Source organism: Rhagoletis zephyria, unplaced genomic scaffold (assembly GCF_001687245.7).
Source record: "Rhagoletis zephyria isolate East Lansing unplaced genomic scaffold, Rhagoletis_zephyria_1.1 Rzeph_scaffold_02547, whole genome shotgun sequence".
Taxonomy (NCBI): Eukaryota; Metazoa; Arthropoda; class Insecta; order Diptera; family Tephritidae; genus Rhagoletis; species Rhagoletis zephyria.
This window is the reverse complement of record NW_016159631.1, coordinates 50,900-72,613: the sequence shown is the minus strand read 5'-3', so window position 1 is coordinate 72,613 and position 21,714 is coordinate 50,900. Positions and strand designations below refer to the sequence as shown.

The following is a 21,714-nucleotide window of genomic DNA, read 5'->3' as shown; positions in this document are numbered from 1 at the left end:
AACCGTGGCATTTTTGGCCCTATTTTTTTCAAAATGGCACATAATATTTCAAAATGACACTTTTGAAAAATAGTAATATTTCAATACATTTTTGTGAAGTCCTTTGCGTGAACTTCTTTTTCTCAACTAAAATTTTCTAATTTCTATAGTGTATACAACTGGTTTAGCTTACTTTGGCATTGGACTTGTGTTTTAGCAAGGCTTTTCTAATTTTAAAGCTAAATGGAAAAAATTTTAAAGAATTACACCTTTTTTGGACTTTTATTTTTCTATTTGGCACATTTTGGCACTTTTTTATTCTCAATATGGCACTTCATAGCTAAATATAGTTGGCAGCCATGCGCAGTAGTCGACGCCAGAGCTCGGAGCAACAACCCAGAATTATACTCGTATGTGGTGTCAATTGTATGCTGGCGTTTGATCCTTATCGGTGCGGCTCTCGTGAGGCGGCGCTCAGCTCGTTGCCAACTACGCCGAGAGCTGCCGAAAGCAGTCAGCCGGCCGACCAACTAGCCAACTGGTTGCTGATCGAATCACGCGGTGTAGTGCGCACGCGCCACCGCATGGCAGGATCATTCGAGTTTACCAACTCAGACGCAACAGACGTGCCTAACTGATTTCGGCCGTGCTAGGAAACTTTTTATTTTTATGTGAAATTTTTTGGACTTTAAAGAAATTTTTATATTTGGAAATGCACAAAAAAACATGCTAGTGAAAAACAAAGTTAAAAAAATTGTGTGAACATTTTTTTTTTTTGATTTAAGAGTTTAACAAGAACTAAGTATTGCGAAAAAATTGCAAAAGTTTTGTGAAATGTTGAAACCGTTACTTTGTGTAACTATGGATTTGAAACGCACGTGACAACGCGCCTAAAAATAGCTACAGGTGAGTGTGAAAATAGCTTTGATTATAAAGAGGAGATACATATGAATTTATTTTTTATTCATTTTTGATTGATTTGCATCTGTCCTCAATTCATACATATATTTCATTGCAAACACATGCAAGAATTTTAACCTTTGCATAAATACTAACACGCCTTCCAATATTTTACATTTGCTCGTGGCATGTAAATTTTCAAGAAAAAAATATATGTACGCACAGTCGCATTTATGTATATGTAAATGTCTCTTAAAAAGTAAGCCCCTGTCGCCTTAAGCAAAAAACATCCAACACAAAAAAAAAATTAATGCAGAAAATAAAAAAAACTCACCCGAAGGATATAATTCGTCTTAATCGATTTTGTCGCTCGCTCATTCATTCGCTCGCTTCGTCTTCGTCTACCAATCTGGCAGTTGCCAAGGCATCTTCGTTTCTTGTGCCGTTGGCGGCTTTTGTGTTTTTCCCATATCGCTCGAGGCGACCTTCAGCATCCTTGCTCCCTTCGCGGCTTCTTGCCTCATCATTTGTCCCAGCCACTGCACTAGTTCTAATTTTAATTTATCTAATTCCCAACCCCTCGTCAGCGGCACTTTTGCCAACTTTTCTATTCCAAACAGGCAAGCAGACACCTTTGTCGCAAGCCAGCGATCTAAATGGCGTGTCGTTGATTGCCTTCAACCATCCCTCTCTTTCCCCCGACGCTCTCTGCGGCGGCCGCTGACGTCTTCAAGTCTGCCGGGTAGATCGCGGGTACGTCGCGCTGATCAGCTGTAGGGTCGTGCTGCCGGCAGCAGTCGTGTAACGGTATGTGTATCTTCTGCGGTGTTTTTTTTCCATTCCGGGGGTGCTGTGTATGGATTGCACCAGAAATACCATTTTCTAGGCGCAAATGTGCACATTCTACACACACATTCACGCATTTCTCCGCATTTGCTTATGTGTGCCGTTGTTTTTTGTATTGAATATTTTTTTGCTGTGCCTGTTGCCTTGTCGTTTTGCCACTAACAATGGGCTGCAAATAGTTTCACCCAGAAAACAAACGCTCTACATTTGCAGCCGCAGCCGCAGCCGTATCCTCATTCCCAATCTTGCCTCATCAGCATCTTGCTCGACCTCGTTCGTTGAGCCAGCTAATCTTCTGCCCTTTTCTCTTCTATGTGCACACCTTTTCTTTTTGTCTTGCCATGGACTTTCTTCTTAGACGATCTTTGAGCGATCGGCCGCGTAAGCCAATTTGCCTAGCGGTGCGTATCCTGATGGGTCGTTTGCTAGTGAAGCAAACTATACTCACAAATGCTATAACTCAGGGTGAGAGTAATCCGTAAATGTTGTTTTTGTTATTCGAAAGATTTTCCAATTTACTGTTTTTTTATTCGCCGCGCCTTAACATAAATTTTCCTTGTTTGGCTAAATGAGTTTTGGGCTTAGGCAGGATGACTTGCACCTTTCGCTGGTGGTGTGGCAGTGTGCTGGTAAGCGGGGCTTCGACAATATGGGACGAGAACTTTTGCAGGATTTATTAAAATTTTGCGGTTTTCAATATTTTGCTCGGATTTTTGGGCTTTACGAGTGCTTCCACTTATTTACTGGAATAGAGTTAGTGGCATTCTTACTAAACTGTAATCAGTTAGATCATTTGCGTTTGTCATATCTGCATTCGAATTGTAAGATTCGCTATCGCTAATTTTAATCACCAAAAATCTCCAAATAGCAATATGAAATCAGATGTTAAGAAAGTAGAACAGTTTTCGAGATATTCAGGCAGTTTCTGCAATTCATTTCCGAGTAAATTTCAACCCCTGCCAATTTGAATTCAAAGCGCATCTGATTTAAAATTCAATCGGAAGTGAATTGCAGAACCTGCCGGATAGCTAAATTTCCGTTAAATTATTTTTAGAAACTGTAGAAGGAGCAAATTTTATATAAGAAATGACAGTCCAATGCTATAGGTCAGAACATTTTCTTAAATTTGTAAAGTAGTGTAATTGATTTTTACGAATACAAAGCTCTTAGGTTGACACATATATCAAGATGTCTATTCAGAATGAACGGGATTTAGTTAAGAAGCCATTCCGAGTAGTATTAAAACAAAGAGCTAATGCCAATACTCCTTGTAGCCATTTTGTTTAGAAGCTTTTGAGCCCTCAAGCGATTTTCCTGTTTATGATAGAATCTTGTACCGAGCTACTTTCTCAGTTGTCTTGCGACAGAAATGTCGCTTTACTTCGCTTAAGAGCCTGTCAGACATCGCAATGCAATACATTTCGAAAAGGCTGTCAAATTGCGAAATTTCAGAAAGCAGTTGCATGAGCAGCCCCACCTTGCATGTAAAGTGTCTTTCGAAAGAGGTTTTTTTTTGTATTTCCGAAAGGCGAATTGCAGATTGCTAGTGCAGCACGAGCAAGTTGAAATGTATTTCCAAAATCGATTTACACTCTCTCAATTGCAGTCACATCTTGCAACTTTTATTTCTGAAACTGATTTCCTAAATGTGACAGAAAGAGATGTTTTTGGCTGTTCACACATCGCAAAAAAAAATTCTCTTTCTCAATTTGACAGCGAATTGCATGGAAAAGTTGGAAATATTGCCACGTCTGACACACTCTTTAGCCTCTACGCAGTATTTATACGCTCCGGTCGCCATTTAACCCATTCCTGTTGCTTTCGTTTCTTCTTGTAAAGCATTTAATTTACATTAAATAGCAGTAAATCAACAGCACTTACGCAATGCAATTCCCCAAATATTTAAACTCGCTCGCAACACAACAGGAGTTCGCAAAATGAATTTCTTGCCAACTTCCTGCAAATCATATTTCACATGCAAACATATACATATGTATGTATGCGGCTGTTCGTCTGCCTTTTTTTGCGCGGCCACTCATTTGCATGCGCTGGCGCTGTCCCATGTGAATGTGAAGGCAGTCAGTCATATGGCTGGCTGTTTTGGTAAGCGCGGCGCTGAACAATGTCAAGAACCCACTTAATATACACCCAGAATCGCTTTTAAGTTCCATTCTTAAGGCACTTTTCGCTTTGCTACACAACAAAGCAGCATTTACTTAGATGTGAAATTTCGCAATGATCGAAATTCGGTAGGGAATAATAATAATAATAATAAAAACAACAAAAAGAAAGAGGAAAAAATTGTGTATGCAAAAGTTTGCGAAGGATAAGCGCGCATGCATATATACACACATACATACATACATACATGCACATATGCTAGTTTGCTTAACTGCAGGATATACTCGAACCGGACATGCGCTTCTTGACTCCTTAAAGGGTTGTCCCGCTTTCGATGTAGTTTTATTTATCGGAGTATACCACACTTAAGTACTTTTAAATTAAGGTAAGGAAATCAGCAAGGAAGGCGAACAAAAGGAACAGGATAAACACAGGGTTCTATATTTGAAGATTTTCTTAAAAAAAAAGAATTTAAAATTTATTAAATTTTCCAAAAAAAAAAAATTAATTATTTCGAAAAGGCGAACTTTTCCCTTTATGAATACACTTTGCTACGAATTGATATTAGCCTTGTCAGTAGTTGCATGCTGTGCAAAAATTTGTAGATATCCACACTCAAAATTAATTCCTTTGAAAGTAATTAAATGCCAACTTATTCGAACAAAGCGCGCACCCATTGCGGCAGCAACTTAAAACCAGAAATGCGAAAAAGGACTTGCATATGCGAAATAAGAACAAAAGAGTTAGGGACCAATGGCGACTCTGGCAAATTGAAACTGATTGAATTGAATGGCAATGAATGCATTAAATAGCCGCGAATGAGGGCCGCGTACAAGCCAGAAATAACAGAAATAATGACAGAAAGTGAATGTACAAATCAGCAGAGCGACTGTCTTAGCTGGATGCGCAGGCGCAAAGTGTGGTTGTGTGGCATGTACGGAAACCGGAAAGCTTCTGTCGTCGCTGGAGTTTTCAAGGCACGCACAGGCACTCAAACGTGCGCGAGAACCAACGGAAAAAAGATACATCACAGAGATTGAAAAAGAATTAAAATAATAATAAAAGCAAAGACAACATTTCGCAAAGGGCGCAAGAAAACGGGTTTCAATGCGACTGCCACAACAAAGAGAAAAAAAGCTCGGATGGTGAAGCGCGCTGCGTCTTCAAGAAGCGCATGTGTAGCAAGCGCGTAGCAGACAATCTGAGGCAGGCAAGGAGGCGAGCACCATTTAGGCAACCGATTTTTGCACACAATTCTATTAGCTTTTTTTTTTTTGTGACGCAACCCTTCTCTTGGAGATTTTCTGCTTTTTTTTTGTTATTCTATTTGCTAAAGACGCAATCTTTACTTTTTGCAATTTACTGCTTATTGCTGTCGTTGAATTTGAGCGTCTTTTTCAACCTTTTAACGATAGTAAATCACAAAAATTACCAGTTTCTAGCAACAAACTGGAATTTTATTAGCAGTAAACAAAACATTTCAGATTTGCAAATGATGGCGGTCGCTGCAGAATTCCGCTACTTTGGTGCGTAGAAACGCAAATTTGTACTTTCCGCGGTCAGAGCGAAAGGACATGCAAGGATACTACATGCGCAGATCTAGATGCACTGGTATGCAGTTTATGTGTAGTATATTTGGAGGGAGGAACGTCTAGGGAAGAGAATAAGAAGGTATACGATTTACAAAACATTCAACCGTTAAAATTTGATTTAAATTTATCCAATCAATTTTAATCGTTAATTTATGAATTTTATTTTATCCATCAAGAATAATAATTTTTTATGATTTTCATATTTTTCCGATAAATTTTTGATCCTTATTTTATGATTTTTATTTTTTCGGTCAAGAATAATCGTTTTTTTCGACCAATTTTCGATCGTATTTTCGTGTTTTATTTCATTTTCCTTCCTATTATAACTGTTCACATTTAATTTTTTGATTCATAAAAGATTTAAGTCGGTCATAAAAATGCAGTTCCCATTATAACGATTAAACATGACCACAAAAAATAAAAATGCAAAATAGCGACTATTTTTGATCGCAAAAAATAAAAATCACAAAATAAATTTATTAAATTTGACCGAACAAATAAAATTTCAAATTAACGATTATTCTTGTCCAAAAATTAAAAATTAAAAAGCATCGATTTCGCAATGAACTAAAAATAAAAATCTTGATATTTTAAAGTTATTTTCGGTCCCTGTACAAAAGTTGTTAAACAAATTAAAAAAGGGATTATTAAATACAGTCTTGGAAAAATTAATAGAGACGCGACATTTTAACAATATTATTTAATATTTATTATTTTTCTCGCCCGTATTCCGATTGTCCGACAGTCATTCGTCGAAATTTGAGATTTACATTGGCGTTATGAGGCAATCAATGACTTAATTTTACTACAAGTGTTTATTCCTATTATCCTTTCGAAATGAAGAAGTATTGAAAACGTGTTAATAACTGTCGTTGATATTTTTATTTACGAAATAATTCAACGAACGACTGTCAATGCGAACGACTTACGACGACCAGAATAGGGGTGATTATCTAACAAATTCATAGTTCAAACTTTTTTTGCAAAAATTATGCAGAATTGCATTTAAATTTTCAACTTTTAACTTCGATTTTACGTATTGTTTTTGTAGTTTTCTAACTTATTAAGTTGTGGCAAGTTTGAGGTCGCGTTGATTTTTGATATTTTTTTTACAAGCATTTTCAGCGCAAACATTTACAGTTAACTGTCGTAGTAGTTCTCACTGCGAAAACGCCCCTTAGTTATACATACAGTGTACGCTGTAAATATGTATGCACATTCTAACAAAATCAGATCAAATACACATTAAGCGACGACACCTTTTCCGCCTAGACAAGGCGCACCACCGCGAAATCTTACTCCTGTTATGGCCACAGTGGATAGAGCAGCGGTGGCGCTAGACGCTCGTCGTGCGACGTGAAAGCTACACAGCTTGACAGCTGTCATTCAATAGAGACCACTTTTGCGCATGGCTTGCAAGTCGCACCAACAACAACATAAAAACAAAAACAGCGGGTATCTACACACTTAAATCAATGCGTTACTTGTAATGCGTATCCTTGGCAGAAAGGTAATGTCAGAATCAGTCATGTGACAATCAAAAGTTTAAAGAAAATGAACGTGATATTTTTCCACAGCAACAAAAACAAATTAGCTTAAAAAAAAAACACGAACGAAATGTTTGCTTGGCTTTGATGATTGCAAGCAATCAAGAAATCATTCCGATTTCTTTTCACGACAGCGCTCAGAAGACTTGCTCCTTAGCTTGTGAGCATCGTAGCGCGACAGCCAACAAATGTCACAATTTTACGCCGCTGATCAACAAAGCAGAAACAAAAAAAAGCAGAACACGAAAAATGAAGCAGCGCGGCTGCGCGCGTTAATTTTCTCCGCATGCGCGTTGATTACAACAAAAGCAGCAATAATAAGGCAATAATGGCTGAATGGTCGCCGCGGAAAGTGGCAACAATTTTCCAGCGTTCAACTGGTGAAAATTCAATGCATAGCCGTGGCAACAAAAGGAAAACGGAGCAGCTAGGCTGCGCACATTCAATACACCTTTGCTTTCTCCTTGGTGTGTTAGGTTGGTGAAAAGGACCCGCATGCGTAGGTATGCCATGCAGCGTAGGCGATTTCTGTTGTTATACACTTTTATTTTGCGATTCAATGAAGTCATTCTTCAGTTTGCGCTCAAACGATTATCTCGATCGGTATTTGCCTCCGTGCCGTAAAGAAAATTCTTTTCCCCATTTTTTGTCTGGCTGATCATTCTTTTGTTTGTTATCGATTGTGCGTCAAAAATCGCTGGAGCAGCTGCTGCGCTAAAATTCTACTTCCAGTTTTTTCTAACGAAAAGAATTAACTGTATTTTAATAAGGACATATATTTTCAAATCTAAAATTCAAGGTGCATCTGCAAGCATCGTCAAGGGGAAGTGGATTTTTTATTTTCTAATTTCGCAAAATTTTAAGGCAGAAAGGTGGAATGAGAGGCTCAGTAAGAACTAGCGAGCAAGATAGGTCGGCAGTTAGGTATTTTTTGATGCACATTACTTTTTGATTATTATAAGTACAAACCATTAAAAGCTAAATTATGTAATTACTTACTTGAATTTCCTCTAACGGCAAATAAAATATTGAGTTTTTCTTTTTTTTTTAATTTTTTTGCGAACTGTCTTGCGCTGTTTACTCATAACAAATTCAGTCGACAACAAAAAAAAAAGATAACTAGAAATGAGCGCAGTTTTTTAGACAATGGAAACTTGTTGGAAATTTGTCGAATTTTTCTAAATTCTGTATAAAGATTTATATGGTTTTGGTTAAAGCAAGAACAATATTAAAAAAAATAGCGAAAAAATTTTTCATATGAAAACTATTATGAATATAAAAAAAAATCAACATGTAAACATTTGTTTGAGTCACTGTACGCATGTAATGCTATAAAAATTTAGATAAAATACCAAAGTTATTTTTAAATTTTATTTTTGTTTTGAAGATTATAAGCAAAAATTTCGAATGAAAAAATAAACCTCATGCAGGAAAACCGTGATAAAAATCATATAAAATTTAAAAAAATATTTTTTTTTTTCTGATAACCATAGGCTGACAAACAGCAAGAGATTCTCGAATTGAGACTTGTGACGTTTTCGTTTCTTCCAAAAAATGTTGCCCTTTATTTGCTCTCTTTGAACAAATGCTAAGGAGAGGGTAATGAAAAGGCAACATTTTTTGTAGGAACGAAAACGCCAGTAGTTGCGCAAATTGCTGTTCGGAAATGCATAATGCAAAAAAATATACATCATCCTCTTAACCCTGTATTTTAACTACACCCTGTGTATTTATAGAAGAGGTCTACTTGTAGCTAGGACGACAACCAACAACATTCGTTTGGCTTGGCGAGCAAATACAACACTGGCGGACATTTAATTACGTACAACATTAAAAAGCGTTCGTACTTCGACAACAGTAAAAATCGAAAAATATATTTTCAAATTGTTGATAGTTCCAATTTAAATAAATAACAACGCTACACTAAAATACGTTTTTTATTAATTTTCAATAACATTTTTTAATTTTCCATTTAGTATGAGTGTTTTTTTTTGCCTTTTTCATGAACCTATTTATTATTATTTTTTTTTGTTTTTAAATTACTATTAATTTACTTAATGTGGTTAATTTATTTTCGTAAAGCCAACAGAAAATTTAATTTCGTTTTAGAGAAATATCAACCAATTTTTGTATTATTATTGATAATGATTTACAGAAAAAGTCAGAAACTTTTTTATGAATATTTATTTTCCCCTTAATTACTCTTTCTTCCACTATCTTTTCCAGACTTCAAATGCTACCGTTCTCATAGCAATGCTTAAGTGGGCAAAACAACAAAACACACATCTCCAAGCCCTTCCACTTTCTCTCAACTCCACAAATCTATACAGCGAACTGCCTTGCAAAAACAACAACACTGCTTTTGACACTCATACTTATCGAAACGTAAACAACTCCTCCAATAAAAACGTCACTGACAACACCGCCCAACCCCCGTTTTCTGTTGAACGCCGGTCCACAGATAATTGCCTTAAAATACATCAACAACTTATTTTCGCAAACAACAACGCTCCCAAAAAAATGCCCACTATGACGCACGTGCTTGAACGCCGCCGCATACAACGCTATTCACTCGACAACCAACTGGAAACGCATTCGCCGCGTCACGTTCGTCACTCACTCACCAGTACCGCAAATAAAGAAAATTTCGGCGTACATTTTACGCGTAGTCCTTTCGGAAACACGAGTCTCACCGCCTTTCAGGACCTCAGCAACGGCAAGAGTCCGTTGCGCGTTGACTACACGCTCACGCGCCCCGCTCTGCGCTGTCAAACGCAAGCCAATGTGCCATTGAACGTGAAGCGTCGGAATGCAAATAACAGCGACACACCGACGACGCGTAATCGTTTCTCCGATGATTTTGCGACCACAGAGCCGGAGGATACGCCGCTTAGCCATTTTCGTTTCCGCAATGCATCGCGCGATGAATCACTCTCCTCTTCGCGCATGGGCGATGTGACGCTAGATCGGATGTTGGATGCAATTATAGAGAGCGCACGCAAAGATGTACAACGGGTGCAGGCAATGGGTCACACAGAGAGCGACCAACAGTTACAAGCAACGCGCGCGCAGGGCAGCAGTGATTCGCCGGCCATCGTTAGCGACAGTGAAATGAGCATCCATGAAATGGAGGTGCGTACGCCGACGCATTTAAAGCGGCAGCGCGTTGTGCGGCGCAAGAACACCAAGACAACAGACGCGCGTCGGAGAATAGCCCAGGGAGCGGCCGGAGCTTCACGACTGACACCACCGCAGCCGCAACCACTGATAGGCCTGACGCTACCCGATGGCATACCAAGTCCGGACACACCGCTCTTCAAGCATGGCAGCGCGACTCGCGCAGAACTTTTAGCAATGCAAACGCCACCAAACTCAACATACGTCATTGACAATAATTATGCAGCAACATCTGCAGCGGCAGCAGAGATTACTGAAGCTGAGTTACAGCAGCGCAGCTCAACGCCGACACTGGAAGAGACGTATTCGATCAAGCGTTGTCTGAGCTTTTCATCGGCCAGCGACGAGGAAGACGACGCGGACTTTAGCAGCGCCGCAAAACGCAGCTCGGTGGCATCGTCCAATACGAGCTCCATGATGGGCGATCACTTCGGTTCCGGACGCGCATCGCGGAATTCGCAGGGCTCATGGAAAGGCCCGAGCAGCAACGCCGTGCGTGGAAATGTGGAGGTGTCTATACACGTAGAGCGGCAGCAATTAAATGTACATGGTGAGTTCCAACTTTATTGGGCGGTGGTTAAAATAGCAAAATCACGAAACAAAATTTATTATTAGAGTAAAAACGCCGTTACTTGCAATTTCTCTTTTTCTTCTTATATTTAACAGTTATACGTTGTCGCGATCTACAGCGTCCAAATGGTTCTACTGCGCTGAATGCATACGTTAAGGTAGCGCTGATACGCAACAAACCAGCCAATAAGCCAGCGGAGAATTACTTCCAGCGTACGGCTGTGCATCGGCATTCAAGCCGTCCGTACTTCGATCACCGGTTCAGATTTGATTTGAGCGCACAGGCGCAGGCGCAGGCGCAAACGGAAACGGATACTGCTGCCGCGGGCGAACGTCTGCAATTAGCTGTGTGGCACAGAGACCGTCGACTAAAGTGAGTACGATCGCAAACAAAAACGATTTTCGTTTAACTCACTGGTATAAAAATTCATTATTTTTATTTTAATAAAGCGGTTTGCTTTAATCGTTGGTTAAATGCGCGCGGATGCGGTGTGAAAAGCAGCTGAGCTCCGAATTTCTAAGCTGCATTGGAAATATATTTCAGAAATCGACTTTAAACAAAATTATTTAAAAACAACGCAGTTGAAATTTGAAGCTCTGCCAAAGTGTTAAGGAGTACCTTAGCAGTGATTCGCGTTTAACCAACAATTAAGAAACCGCGCCCCGCCCGCCTTTTAAATGCTTCTATTGAACGAGTTTCATACTGTGAAATAAAAATACTCGTATTACCGTAGAAGTAGGGGTCATACATTTTTACTTTCCGTCCATGAGGCAATTCTAATTGTTGCGCCTGCATTTTTTACGAGCGCCTTATCAATAATTAAAAAGACTGACGCTCTCTTATTAAGCCTTTTATGCCACTTCTATGTATGTACTGGCCTGGCGTTGGCTGCCTGTCTGTTGACTGCTGTCTTTGGGCGCTTAGCTTTGCAATTAAAAAATGACAGCCAGCGTTCATTGTCCTCTCGAAACGAAGAGTGAACGTGTCACACAGCCCATACAGGAAGAAACCTGCTACACAAACAAGCGCGTGCCCACGAAGAAGACACGTTGGAAGGGGTATATATGTATATCCCAAATGGCAACAGTGGCGCTCATAAAATGTCATTCACTTTTAATTAATTCGCGTCAGTTTTTTTTTTGTTTTTGGTGCTTGGGCAGGTGGATAGAGTTGATACGCTCTTGTTAGTTATCTTTATTAAAAATTCAACATTTGATGGCGACAAAATTGTCGTAGCGCATTAGCAGTTTGCCTCATTTCGTCAGAATGATGTTACATACTTTTAGGTTTGACATACTTTCAGGCGCGCCGGTAATTAAAACTTTTACACGCTTTTTATTAGTTCTTAAATTTTATTATTCGCTTAACTGCAGCTGAACTTTTCCAAAATAATGCAAACCGTCGGTGACGACCGCGCGCCTACAGCGCTATCCGCTCTCCCCCTTTCTATGGGCTCTATAAGAACAAAGGCACATAATTTTCCTTTCATTTGCATTGTTCGCTTTCATCATTGCATTTCACTTCATCGGCGCGGCTAATTGCATGCTTGGCGCTTTTTTGGCATTGCACTCCCGCTACGTTGTGAAGCACACGACCACCTCTCGCGTCTGAGTAGTCGCCAAAAAAGTAAAAGGCTTTCTGACGGCTCCACAGCCTAAAAGTATGCAAAGCGCACTGCAGATGAAAGAACAAACATTGCAGAGTGAGCGCTGTGGGCGATGCCGGAATAAAGTGGCAGCAAATGGAAAAACGCTTAACGGGTGGTAAACAGACATTGCAGCACAGGACGGATGTGGCATTCAGGGCAGCATGGCACGCGCTTTCGTGCATTTGCATCGAATTCTTGTATAAACAAAGACTCACGGCCTAGTTGAGCGCAGTTCACATCTTTGCTGTCTGTCAATATGCTGGTCGCACTGTTTGTGTATACATTCAGCATAGACGGATGATTGGCGCATGCGCATTAGTTGGTTGCACTAGAGAGAGAGAGAGCACGCGGATGCGAAGCGCGGTGGAGGAAAGCGCAGTGAAATGCGGGAGTTTTTGCTTGTGGAAGAGAGCTCTGGACAGCTGGGTAAAATGGCATCCACTGCAGTTAATACGTTCAACCATTAAATATTCTTTTGCTGGAACACTTGTGTCAACATTTTAGAAAAATAACGAATAACATTTGAGAAATTTCGCTCATTTGTTTCTAACGCCTGCTTGGTTGTTGCTCAGTACAAAAATTAATCGTTCAATGCCGAATTTGAGTTAACTCTGCACTGTAAAAACGGGCTTAAGTCTGTTTCCCTTCGACTTTCAAAAATCCAAATCTTTCCAATTGGTGGTAAAAGCTTTTTTCTCTACCAAATTTCAACCCTGTTTGACATAATTTTTAACCTCAAAATTCAGCATTGCGTTAAGCATTCGGGCATGTAAACAAACCATCGGCAGCCGGCAAATTGACACGATTTCTCATGCACCCACCACTTGTCGCCTCACAGTGCATCGGCATGTGAGCTAAAATCCACAAATCTGTCGATTTTATAAGCTTTTAGCAGGCTCTCTTAATCTCGCTAAACGCTCGGCTGCGCCTAGTTTCATGCCCTCAAAAATTTCTGGGCGAAATTTTCCATGCACGAGCTCGTCTGAGCTCAGTTTGTCTTTTCTATTGGTGGTGTTCAAACGAATTCGCGGAAGCAAAACGCTAACAAGACGGTCCGAACAGTGCTTTCCCCAATCTACACAGACTGAAGCCACAGGGCCAAATTGTGCATATAGAAAAAGGCATACTTTTAGGCTGAAAAACGACAAAATTACTGAAAAATTGCCAATTATGTGATTCTGGTGCTTTCTTTTTTTGGAATATTGACGGAGAAGACCCATTTTCAAGTCTATGGGCTTTCCGCAGCGATATGTAGAGTAGAGAAAAAAGCAACTGGAACGTGTTCCAAGTGAAAGTATGTTGCTAAATTATATAATTCATTAACGCGCAACGATCAAACGAATGCGAGCCGAGCAGCGTGTGGGGCTCCAGAGTGGATAACTGAATGTGGCAGTGTCTGAGCGAGTTGGTATGCCTGTGTATGTGTGCGTGTGTGCGTGTCTGGTATGAGTTGAAAACAATTATAGCAAAAGTATTTAGCCAAAGTGGTATTTTCCGCTGGAACACATCATGGGACACAAGCACCCAAAGTACGAGCGCAAGGATATGGAAATGAAAAAATCAATAAACTCTCAAATAACGTGCTTCAAGTAATATTTAAATACATATCGCATTTCGTATCCTAGTTTGCGAGACTTTATGTCTATGGCTTTATTTCTGTGTGTGTGTGTGCATGTAAGTAAGTGTGCGTGTGTGTGTGTGTGTGTGTAGCAGGATTCCCGTTGACTGTCTCGAAGCGAAAGAGCAAAAGCAAAGTGGAGTTGCCGACCGTACGAGTCAGTGAACAAAGAGTAGTTATAGTAGCGAGAAGTTCCTCAACGAGCCAGGCTGACCGAGCGACAGACGGACCAAGTGAGCAGCGAAAGGCGCACGAAGCAAACAACTCCTGAAATGTCTGCACGAATCGAGAATGCGCTGGCAGCGAAAAGGGAAGCGCTGAAGAAAGTAACTTGGCTTTTTAGAGCGATACTACGCAAAGTTAACAGTTGTGCGGTACCCAACGACCTTTTCGTCGTCTCCTCAAGCGCCTACTGCATATACATATTTATGTACGATATATATGTATGTACAGGGCAATTGTGCAAGTATACGCTGTCGGGTTCATATCCGCATCCGCTTACACAGTACTACTACATATGTTTTGCTTTTGTTGAATTTAGCACTTTTTTGTCATTGAAAGTTCGCTTGGCTGTCAGTGTGAGTGAGTAAACGCGTGCGTGTCTGTGAAGGGCGAATTTAATCTGCCACAGTTTTAAACCAAAAAGTTGTACACTTTATAAAGAAACCGCCGCACCTGCAAATAGCAAAGCAGCATAATCGAATATTCTACTATGTACAGACAAATAAGCAAAGCCACAGAGAGATTTCGAGTACTCAACTAAATTCTGTATGTTTATGTGAAAATATAGAGCGCGTGAATACACGCTAAATGTGGCGCGAAGTATGTATGTTTAATAAAAACACGTTCCGTGATTTGTAAACGCGAAGAAATTTAAAAGCGAGAAACAGCGATTGCGGTTAAGCGAAACGGAAACAAGGATTCATTCGCAACCACCCAGCAGAGCAGCAGCGACAGTCGTAAATGTAAGTGAATGAGGAAATTTCTACTTAATTTAAATTTAATCGAAGGATACTATTTTAAGGGAAAATTGCACAACTCAAATGGAATTACTAATCAGCGTTCAAAATTGCATTAAACAAATTTTACGAAAGTGTTGCCAAAATATTTTTTATGCGAAAAATTCGTTTAAAAGGGAAAGCACATAATTATGGGTCCCGCATTTAAATACATAATTAAAAAATTTAAATCAAAAATATTATCGAAAACTAAAATATATAAATTCCTTGCCACAGGCAGAACGTAGGAGAGAGAAAAAAAATGATATGAAGCTAAAATTCGGTACAGCATTTTTTAATACAATTCCTATCGGTAATTTAAGAAAATAGCAAGAAATTTAAAATAATATGAGATGAAATATTATAAAATAATATCAAACAAAATTTGTAGATAAAGCAACATCAAAAGAAGAACTGGAAAAAATAGTACATATAATTTTACACGCTAAACAAATTAAATTTTTGGCTACAATATTTGTTTACATATAAAATTTATTCAAACTAAAACTTCAAGCATTTTGTTTTAGTGTCGAAAAAACGTACAGTTTGGCATTTATCCGAAGCTTTTTAAAATTTTTATCCGAAAGATGGAGTTACTTTTGTTGCCACATAATCAGAATTTATTGTTTTGCACAAATAACACCTTATCATTCAATTTGTTTTGTGGACATGAAATAAATTTCATTAGTTATTCGCCACAAAGCTGCCATCAACAACCTATCTCACACTTATACACATACACATACACATACACACACACACACACACCTGCGCACAGTGGCAAATAAAGGCACGTGCCACACCTGGCAGTCAGTTGGCAACAATTCGTTGCAAAAGTAGGTGGCATTTTTATAAAACAACTTAAGTGAATTTAAAAGATTTGAATTTGGTTTAACAAACACTTAGTATCGCTTCAAAAATTGTATACTATTATTAAAAGCGCTTTTTAAATTACACTTATGGCTAGCTAATCGTTAAACTCGTGTTTGGAATTTAAATGAAATACTGCTTTAAAGAGATAATGGCCTAACTCGAGATAAGTTGTTTTTTCGAAATGCCACAGATATGTACATACATACATGCATGCAATATATTATGCTTCCAAATTCCCACCGCGTTACTAGCAGTAAATTGAAGCAGACACCTTCCACGCTGCTTGTATGTAAACTCGTAATTTGCTAATGTTTCTGCAGTCAAAGCAAGCGGTGCGAATGTACGAGCTTTGGAGTGTTGCTGCGCTGTGCATGGATGCGAGCTGCACGAAGGACGTGTTGGCATGCTGCCGCCACCCCCACCACACGCCACACACCACACGCCACATGCCACTCGATCCGTTGGCAAATTCACACTTTTTGCACTCAGCACATTGCGGCGCACGGGAATAATATTCGTACTTGACTGCCAAGCCAAGCGAATGCCAAATGAAATGAAACGAAAAGCACGTAAACAAAAAATGAAAGCAGCATGAAGTAGCAGCTCATAAAGATGAAATTGAGAACTGCATGCAAGTAGAAGGACGCTGTGCGCCGAAATAAAAACTGCTACAAAATTGCAGGTACAAAGCCACATGCCCCTACACGCTTTCTCCCAGGCATGCCACAACACGTCCCGAATTGCTCCACTTTCGTTTGGTTTCGGTTATTGATGAGCAGCTGCTGTTGCAGCATTGAAAAGAGGTGGTGGTGGTGGCAACTCTTGGGGCTTGCTGGCTTTCATGTTTTGTGGCAGAGCACGCGACCAATCTTTCGATTTATTCACCAATTCACTGAGCTACAAAGCGACACCGCCGTACTCCTAATGTCACCCTAATGGCGATTGTTGCTGTGCTGTTATTATTGCCATCCGCTGGCATTTGCAGTAGTTATTTATAAATGATTGTGCGAATGTTTGGCTATCCTTTGACAGTACATACATTTATATTTGCTTATTCGGTAGACATTTTTGTATTGATTACTTTGGTAGAGCTTTTTTTTCGTTTTGCAAAATTTGCTTTTAATTGAGTGATGTTTGTCACGTATTTGAGGTGATTTTGCTCTCGGAGGGAGTTGAGTATTGAAAAAACTGAATTAAAGAAATTAAAAACAAAAACACTTCAAACTATTTGCGCAATAAAAGTTTCACTATTTATCAAGCCATTGCGGTTGCGAGCAATAAAAAGCTTCGAAATTAATTTTAACTGTCAAACTTTGCCTGAGTTGTCCTTTGTAGCTGCAAACACCGACTATGAGGGCATATTTATCATAAAAGCAACTTTGTAAGTGCCTAACTTTTTTCCATTTATAAATGAAATGCTTAGTCATCCATCCACTAACATCCAAAACAAATTCAGTTTGCCAAGTACGAACAACAAAAGTTATTGGAAATAATTCTAGGCTCAAGTCGATTTTATAACTCTTGTACATACATACATACATAAATACATACAATATCTACATACATATGCATACAAATCCACATGAAATTCTTCCGAAAATTCGAAAATTTCCAATTCTGAGCTCTTTGACCGCAAATTCAATTTCAGTGCACTTAAGTTAGGCTGGATATTTATTTTTAGGTGCTTCACTTTTCATTAAGAACTCTGTGTTTGTGTATACTCGTACAGGTTTACGCAAGTACTCCCTCTCCCCCCCCGAAAAACCCACTTCAACGCAAGCACTGACTGCGGCAACAAACTCATACACTTGTCCTCTGGTCATTATCCTGCGCTTAGTACTACTAAGTAACCGAGCAAAGTCGTTTGCGTAAATTTCCTTTGAAATTGGGGTTACGCCAGCTTTGCTTGGTTTGCCTGCCAGCTCGAACTATCAACCACAGGCTGAATGTCAGTCAGTCAGTCAGTGAGCGCAGATTGTCATTTAGCTTAGTTGGTTATTGTTGTTGTTAAATTGTTGTTATTTTTGTTGTTAGTTGTCTTCTTGTTGTTAGTTGTCTTTGTTGTTGCTGTTGTTGTTGTTATTTTTGTTATTTGTTAGGCGCACGCCATTACTGCTGCTGCCGTCTGCTTGGCTTACCAATGCTGCCAGCGTTAATAGCCAGATTTTGTTGCATAATTGAAGGCGCATACCCATATTCATGTACATATGTATGTATGTATGTAGTTATGTATGTGTGTGAGTATGGTGGTTGCTTGGTAGACTCGATGCCATTTTAAATTCTCTAAAGCATAATTAAACATGTAGAATATGCCGCGCCATTTCAAGCATTTATGCAAACGACACAAGCATAGATAGTATAAGCTTACAAAACGCTCGCCTGTTATATTGATGTAGGCAGCATAAGTAAAATTGAAATTTTATGCAATAGCAGATGACAGCAGCAGCAGCAGCTGTAATGGTGAAATTGTATTGAGCTGGTGGGCGAACGGAGGAGCACAGTTTTAGGCGCAATTTCACGAAAATTTACGCAGACAACATTCAAGTAATTGCTGGGTAATTAGTGTATTTCGCTTTGATGAGAAAAGCGATTTTTTCGCTCTGACATGCAGACATATTTCTCTATATAATTATGCTGTACAAATAATTCATCTCGAATGTGTTTTTAGTGGCGCATTGCGGTTGGCATGTCTTTGTACATCAAAGCAGCGAACGCAGTGAAATTCGGCAGGGCTTCAGTGTCGTTGTTGCTTTTGTCTTTCTGTTATCATATTTTGATAGGATGTGCATGTAGAAATTAGAGATGGGCGCGGGATATCGGGACCCACGATACTAATTTCAAAATGTCCGGGATGCGTGGTATGGGCGAAATTTGCAGGCGAGACGGAAGCCAAATTATTTTATGTTTCTCCTATTGGGACGAAAACGAACAGCAAATCTAAAAGTTTAATTTTTATTTATGTTCCCGAACACGGTCAATGTGTCAATTTGAGTATAAAAATATACAACTTGCAGCTCGTAGCTGGTCTTTGTACTATGTAAATTTTTAACATTATTTTTATAGTTGTTTGTGTTTCCGACAGGGTAGGAGTATGATTTATTGTGGAACGATTTTCCGTCATCCCTTGTCAAATTTGGTTTGGAGACAAACCGGTTTCGGTGTTGTGCCATCTTCAGTGTCATTTTTCGTTCTGAAAATGTTCGAAAAATGACACTGAAGATGGCACAACGCCGAAACCGGTTTGTCTCCAAACCAAATTTGACAAGGGATGACGGAAAATCGTTCCACAATACATCGTTATTTTTATAGGTAACAATTTTCAAAAACGTGTCTGAATAAAAGCATAGTTATAGAATTTTGTTGGCTTAATAACAATATCTCATTGTTATATTTCACCTAGCTTTGCTTTTATGCTGTAAAAACGAAGAATTTTCTATTTTGCAAATATTCCCCTAAATATAATTTGGTTTTTTTAAACAGGTTGCAAACTCTTCAAAATTGCTTTCTTAAGCATCTTTCGTTTGAAATCAATATTGTAATGTTTTATTAGATTGAATTTAAATTTTAAAAAGCTGGCAACCTTCTTTAAAATATTTTCAAAATAAAGCTTTCTTAAACATGTTTTGTTTGACATCCGTATTGTAATATTTCTTTATTCTAATTAATAATTAAACTTCTATACAGGTGGCAACCACTTCAAAATTTATTTTCTAATTAAAGCTTTCTTAAACAACTTTCGTTCGACATGAATGTTTCCCTTAAATTAATCATTAAAATTAATATGACTTTTAAACAGGTGGCAACTACCACTAAAAATATTTTCGAAACAAAGCTTTCTTATATCTCTTTCGATAGATTATTGTAATACTCTATTTAGCTTTCTAAGAAAATGGAACTTTACTTTAAAAAGGTGGTAGCAATTCTCTTCAAAATATTTTCAAAATCAAGCCTTCTTAAATCTTTTTCGTTTGCCACTCATCTTGTAATATGTACTTCATTTAACCTGTTATTGAAATTGGATTTACCCCTTTTAACAGATGGCAAACCTCATAAGAAGTGTTTTGGAAATAAAACTTTTTACAAGCTTTTATTTAGCTTGCTTTGTATGTAGGTATTTATGTATGTATGTAATTATGTTTGTTAGGGGCAAATCTTTCAATAAATTTTTGACCAACTTTCCGATAACCTAGAGACTTGAAACTTCACAGTTGGCTCAGAACCCGATTACCATGCAATACGAAGGATGAGTTAATCCGATAGGTGGCGCAGGAGTCGTTTTTAGAACGTATATTAATTACATGAAAAGGAATAACTCCACTAAAAATGTTGCCGATAGGTGGCGCAAAAGTCGATATATTTGGTAAACCAATATTTATGGTCCGATTTCTTTCATATTTAGAAAGCTTGCTTCGAAAATATTTGTTTTAACAATTAACTTATTTAAATCTCGTTCGTTTGACATAAAATTTTATTGAAATTATAATTTCAATTGAATTTAACTTTTTAAGCAGGGGAAAACTTAAACATATCATACACATATGTTAATATCGGCCCTAAGCTAACTGTGTGCCAAATTTTATCCAAATCCGGTCAGACAAACATACTCAGACACTTCTCAGTCAGTCACTCGCCCACTTACAAACTTTCGCTTTTATAATATTAGTATGATTTTCTAAAAAATATTTTAAGAGCTACATATGTATGTGAATTTAACTTAATGTTTTGTTTCTAAGCACGTTTAATGTACCAACATAAGCGTTTAACTACTCGGAGATTGCTAACTACTTAAGTAATATGTTTCAAACTCTAAAATTGTCAGAAAGCACAAAGAACGCTAAAGACTTTCGATTTTTCAACAAATTAGAACGAAATTTCGGTGGCTCTTTTGCTAGAAGGTAAATAAACGGTCGGTGAATAGTTTTAGCACATATACTAAATGAACATTTTTCTTTTTTATTGATGCGCTTTTTTGCGCGGTGTATTATTCAAAATTAATTTTTAAGCGATGTGAATTTACATACATACCTACTCTCGACCGGTACAAATCTGAAAAACGTCAGGGTGGGCGGGTTCGGTATTAAATTTTTGGTCACGCGTCCATGCCTAGTAAAAGCTCAGCATTTACATATGTACATACGTACATAGTTGTGCGTAAATAATTTTGAATATCAATTAAAATTACACATGTAAATACATTGTCGCAGTAATTAAATTTCTGATAATGGACACGCACATACATTTATGCCTTTGAATAGATTAGAATTTATATAACCGTTCAAAACGCAAATACATATATAAAATAATATTTAATATGTGTGCGCGTGTTGCATGGACTACTGTTTGCCGCAAGCTCTTTAAATCATTATGAATCGCCAGTAATTCCGTTAATGCCATTCGAAACCACTAAATTACGCCAACAATGAATATTAACATCACTCACAAGCATACACACGAGTGCGTTAAAGGTAATCAGGTTGAGATAACAAAATGTCCGAATAAAAGTCCTATAGGAAAATTTACTACATATTAACAACAAGTTCAGCTATTAGCTTTTAGTGAAAATAGCACAGCAGTGTACTAGAACGAAACCAGCGAAATTTCGAAAATTTGTGTGAAATATAATTATAAGCAGCGACGTGAATCGGATGAAAAATTTCGGCGATTTTGCACCTTTGGATTGGCTCGTCAAAACGGGTTTTTTTGTCTTTGAGCCGGGGTTTCGGTTCATTTCAACGGTTCGGGGATTAAAAAAAAACTGTATATTTGTGTTATTCTTATTAAGTAGCAATTCAAATAAATTTACATATGTTAAAAAATGTGTAGGTATATAATTTTTTCCAAACG

The 21,714-nt window shown here is 38.3% G+C and overlaps 1 protein-coding gene across 3 annotated transcripts in view; it reads left to right on the top strand.

Annotated features, from left to right (window-relative positions):
- The first annotated feature begins 505 nt into the window (after positions 1 to 505).
- PsGEF (Protostome-specific GEF) overlaps positions 506 to 21,714 on the top strand; it is a 72,108-nt gene continuing 50,899 nt past the window's right edge. For all 3 annotated transcript variants that reach the window (XM_017621686.1, XM_017621684.1, XM_017621685.1), the window contains exons 1-3: positions 506 to 885; positions 9,212 to 10,712; positions 10,829 to 11,105. In XM_017621686.1, coding sequence (XP_017477175.1) covers positions 9,239 to 10,712; positions 10,829 to 11,105 — 1,751 coding nt within the window. In that variant the 5' untranslated portion in view covers positions 506 to 885; positions 9,212 to 9,238. The remainder of the gene's footprint in view (positions 886 to 9,211; positions 10,713 to 10,828; positions 11,106 to 21,714) is intronic.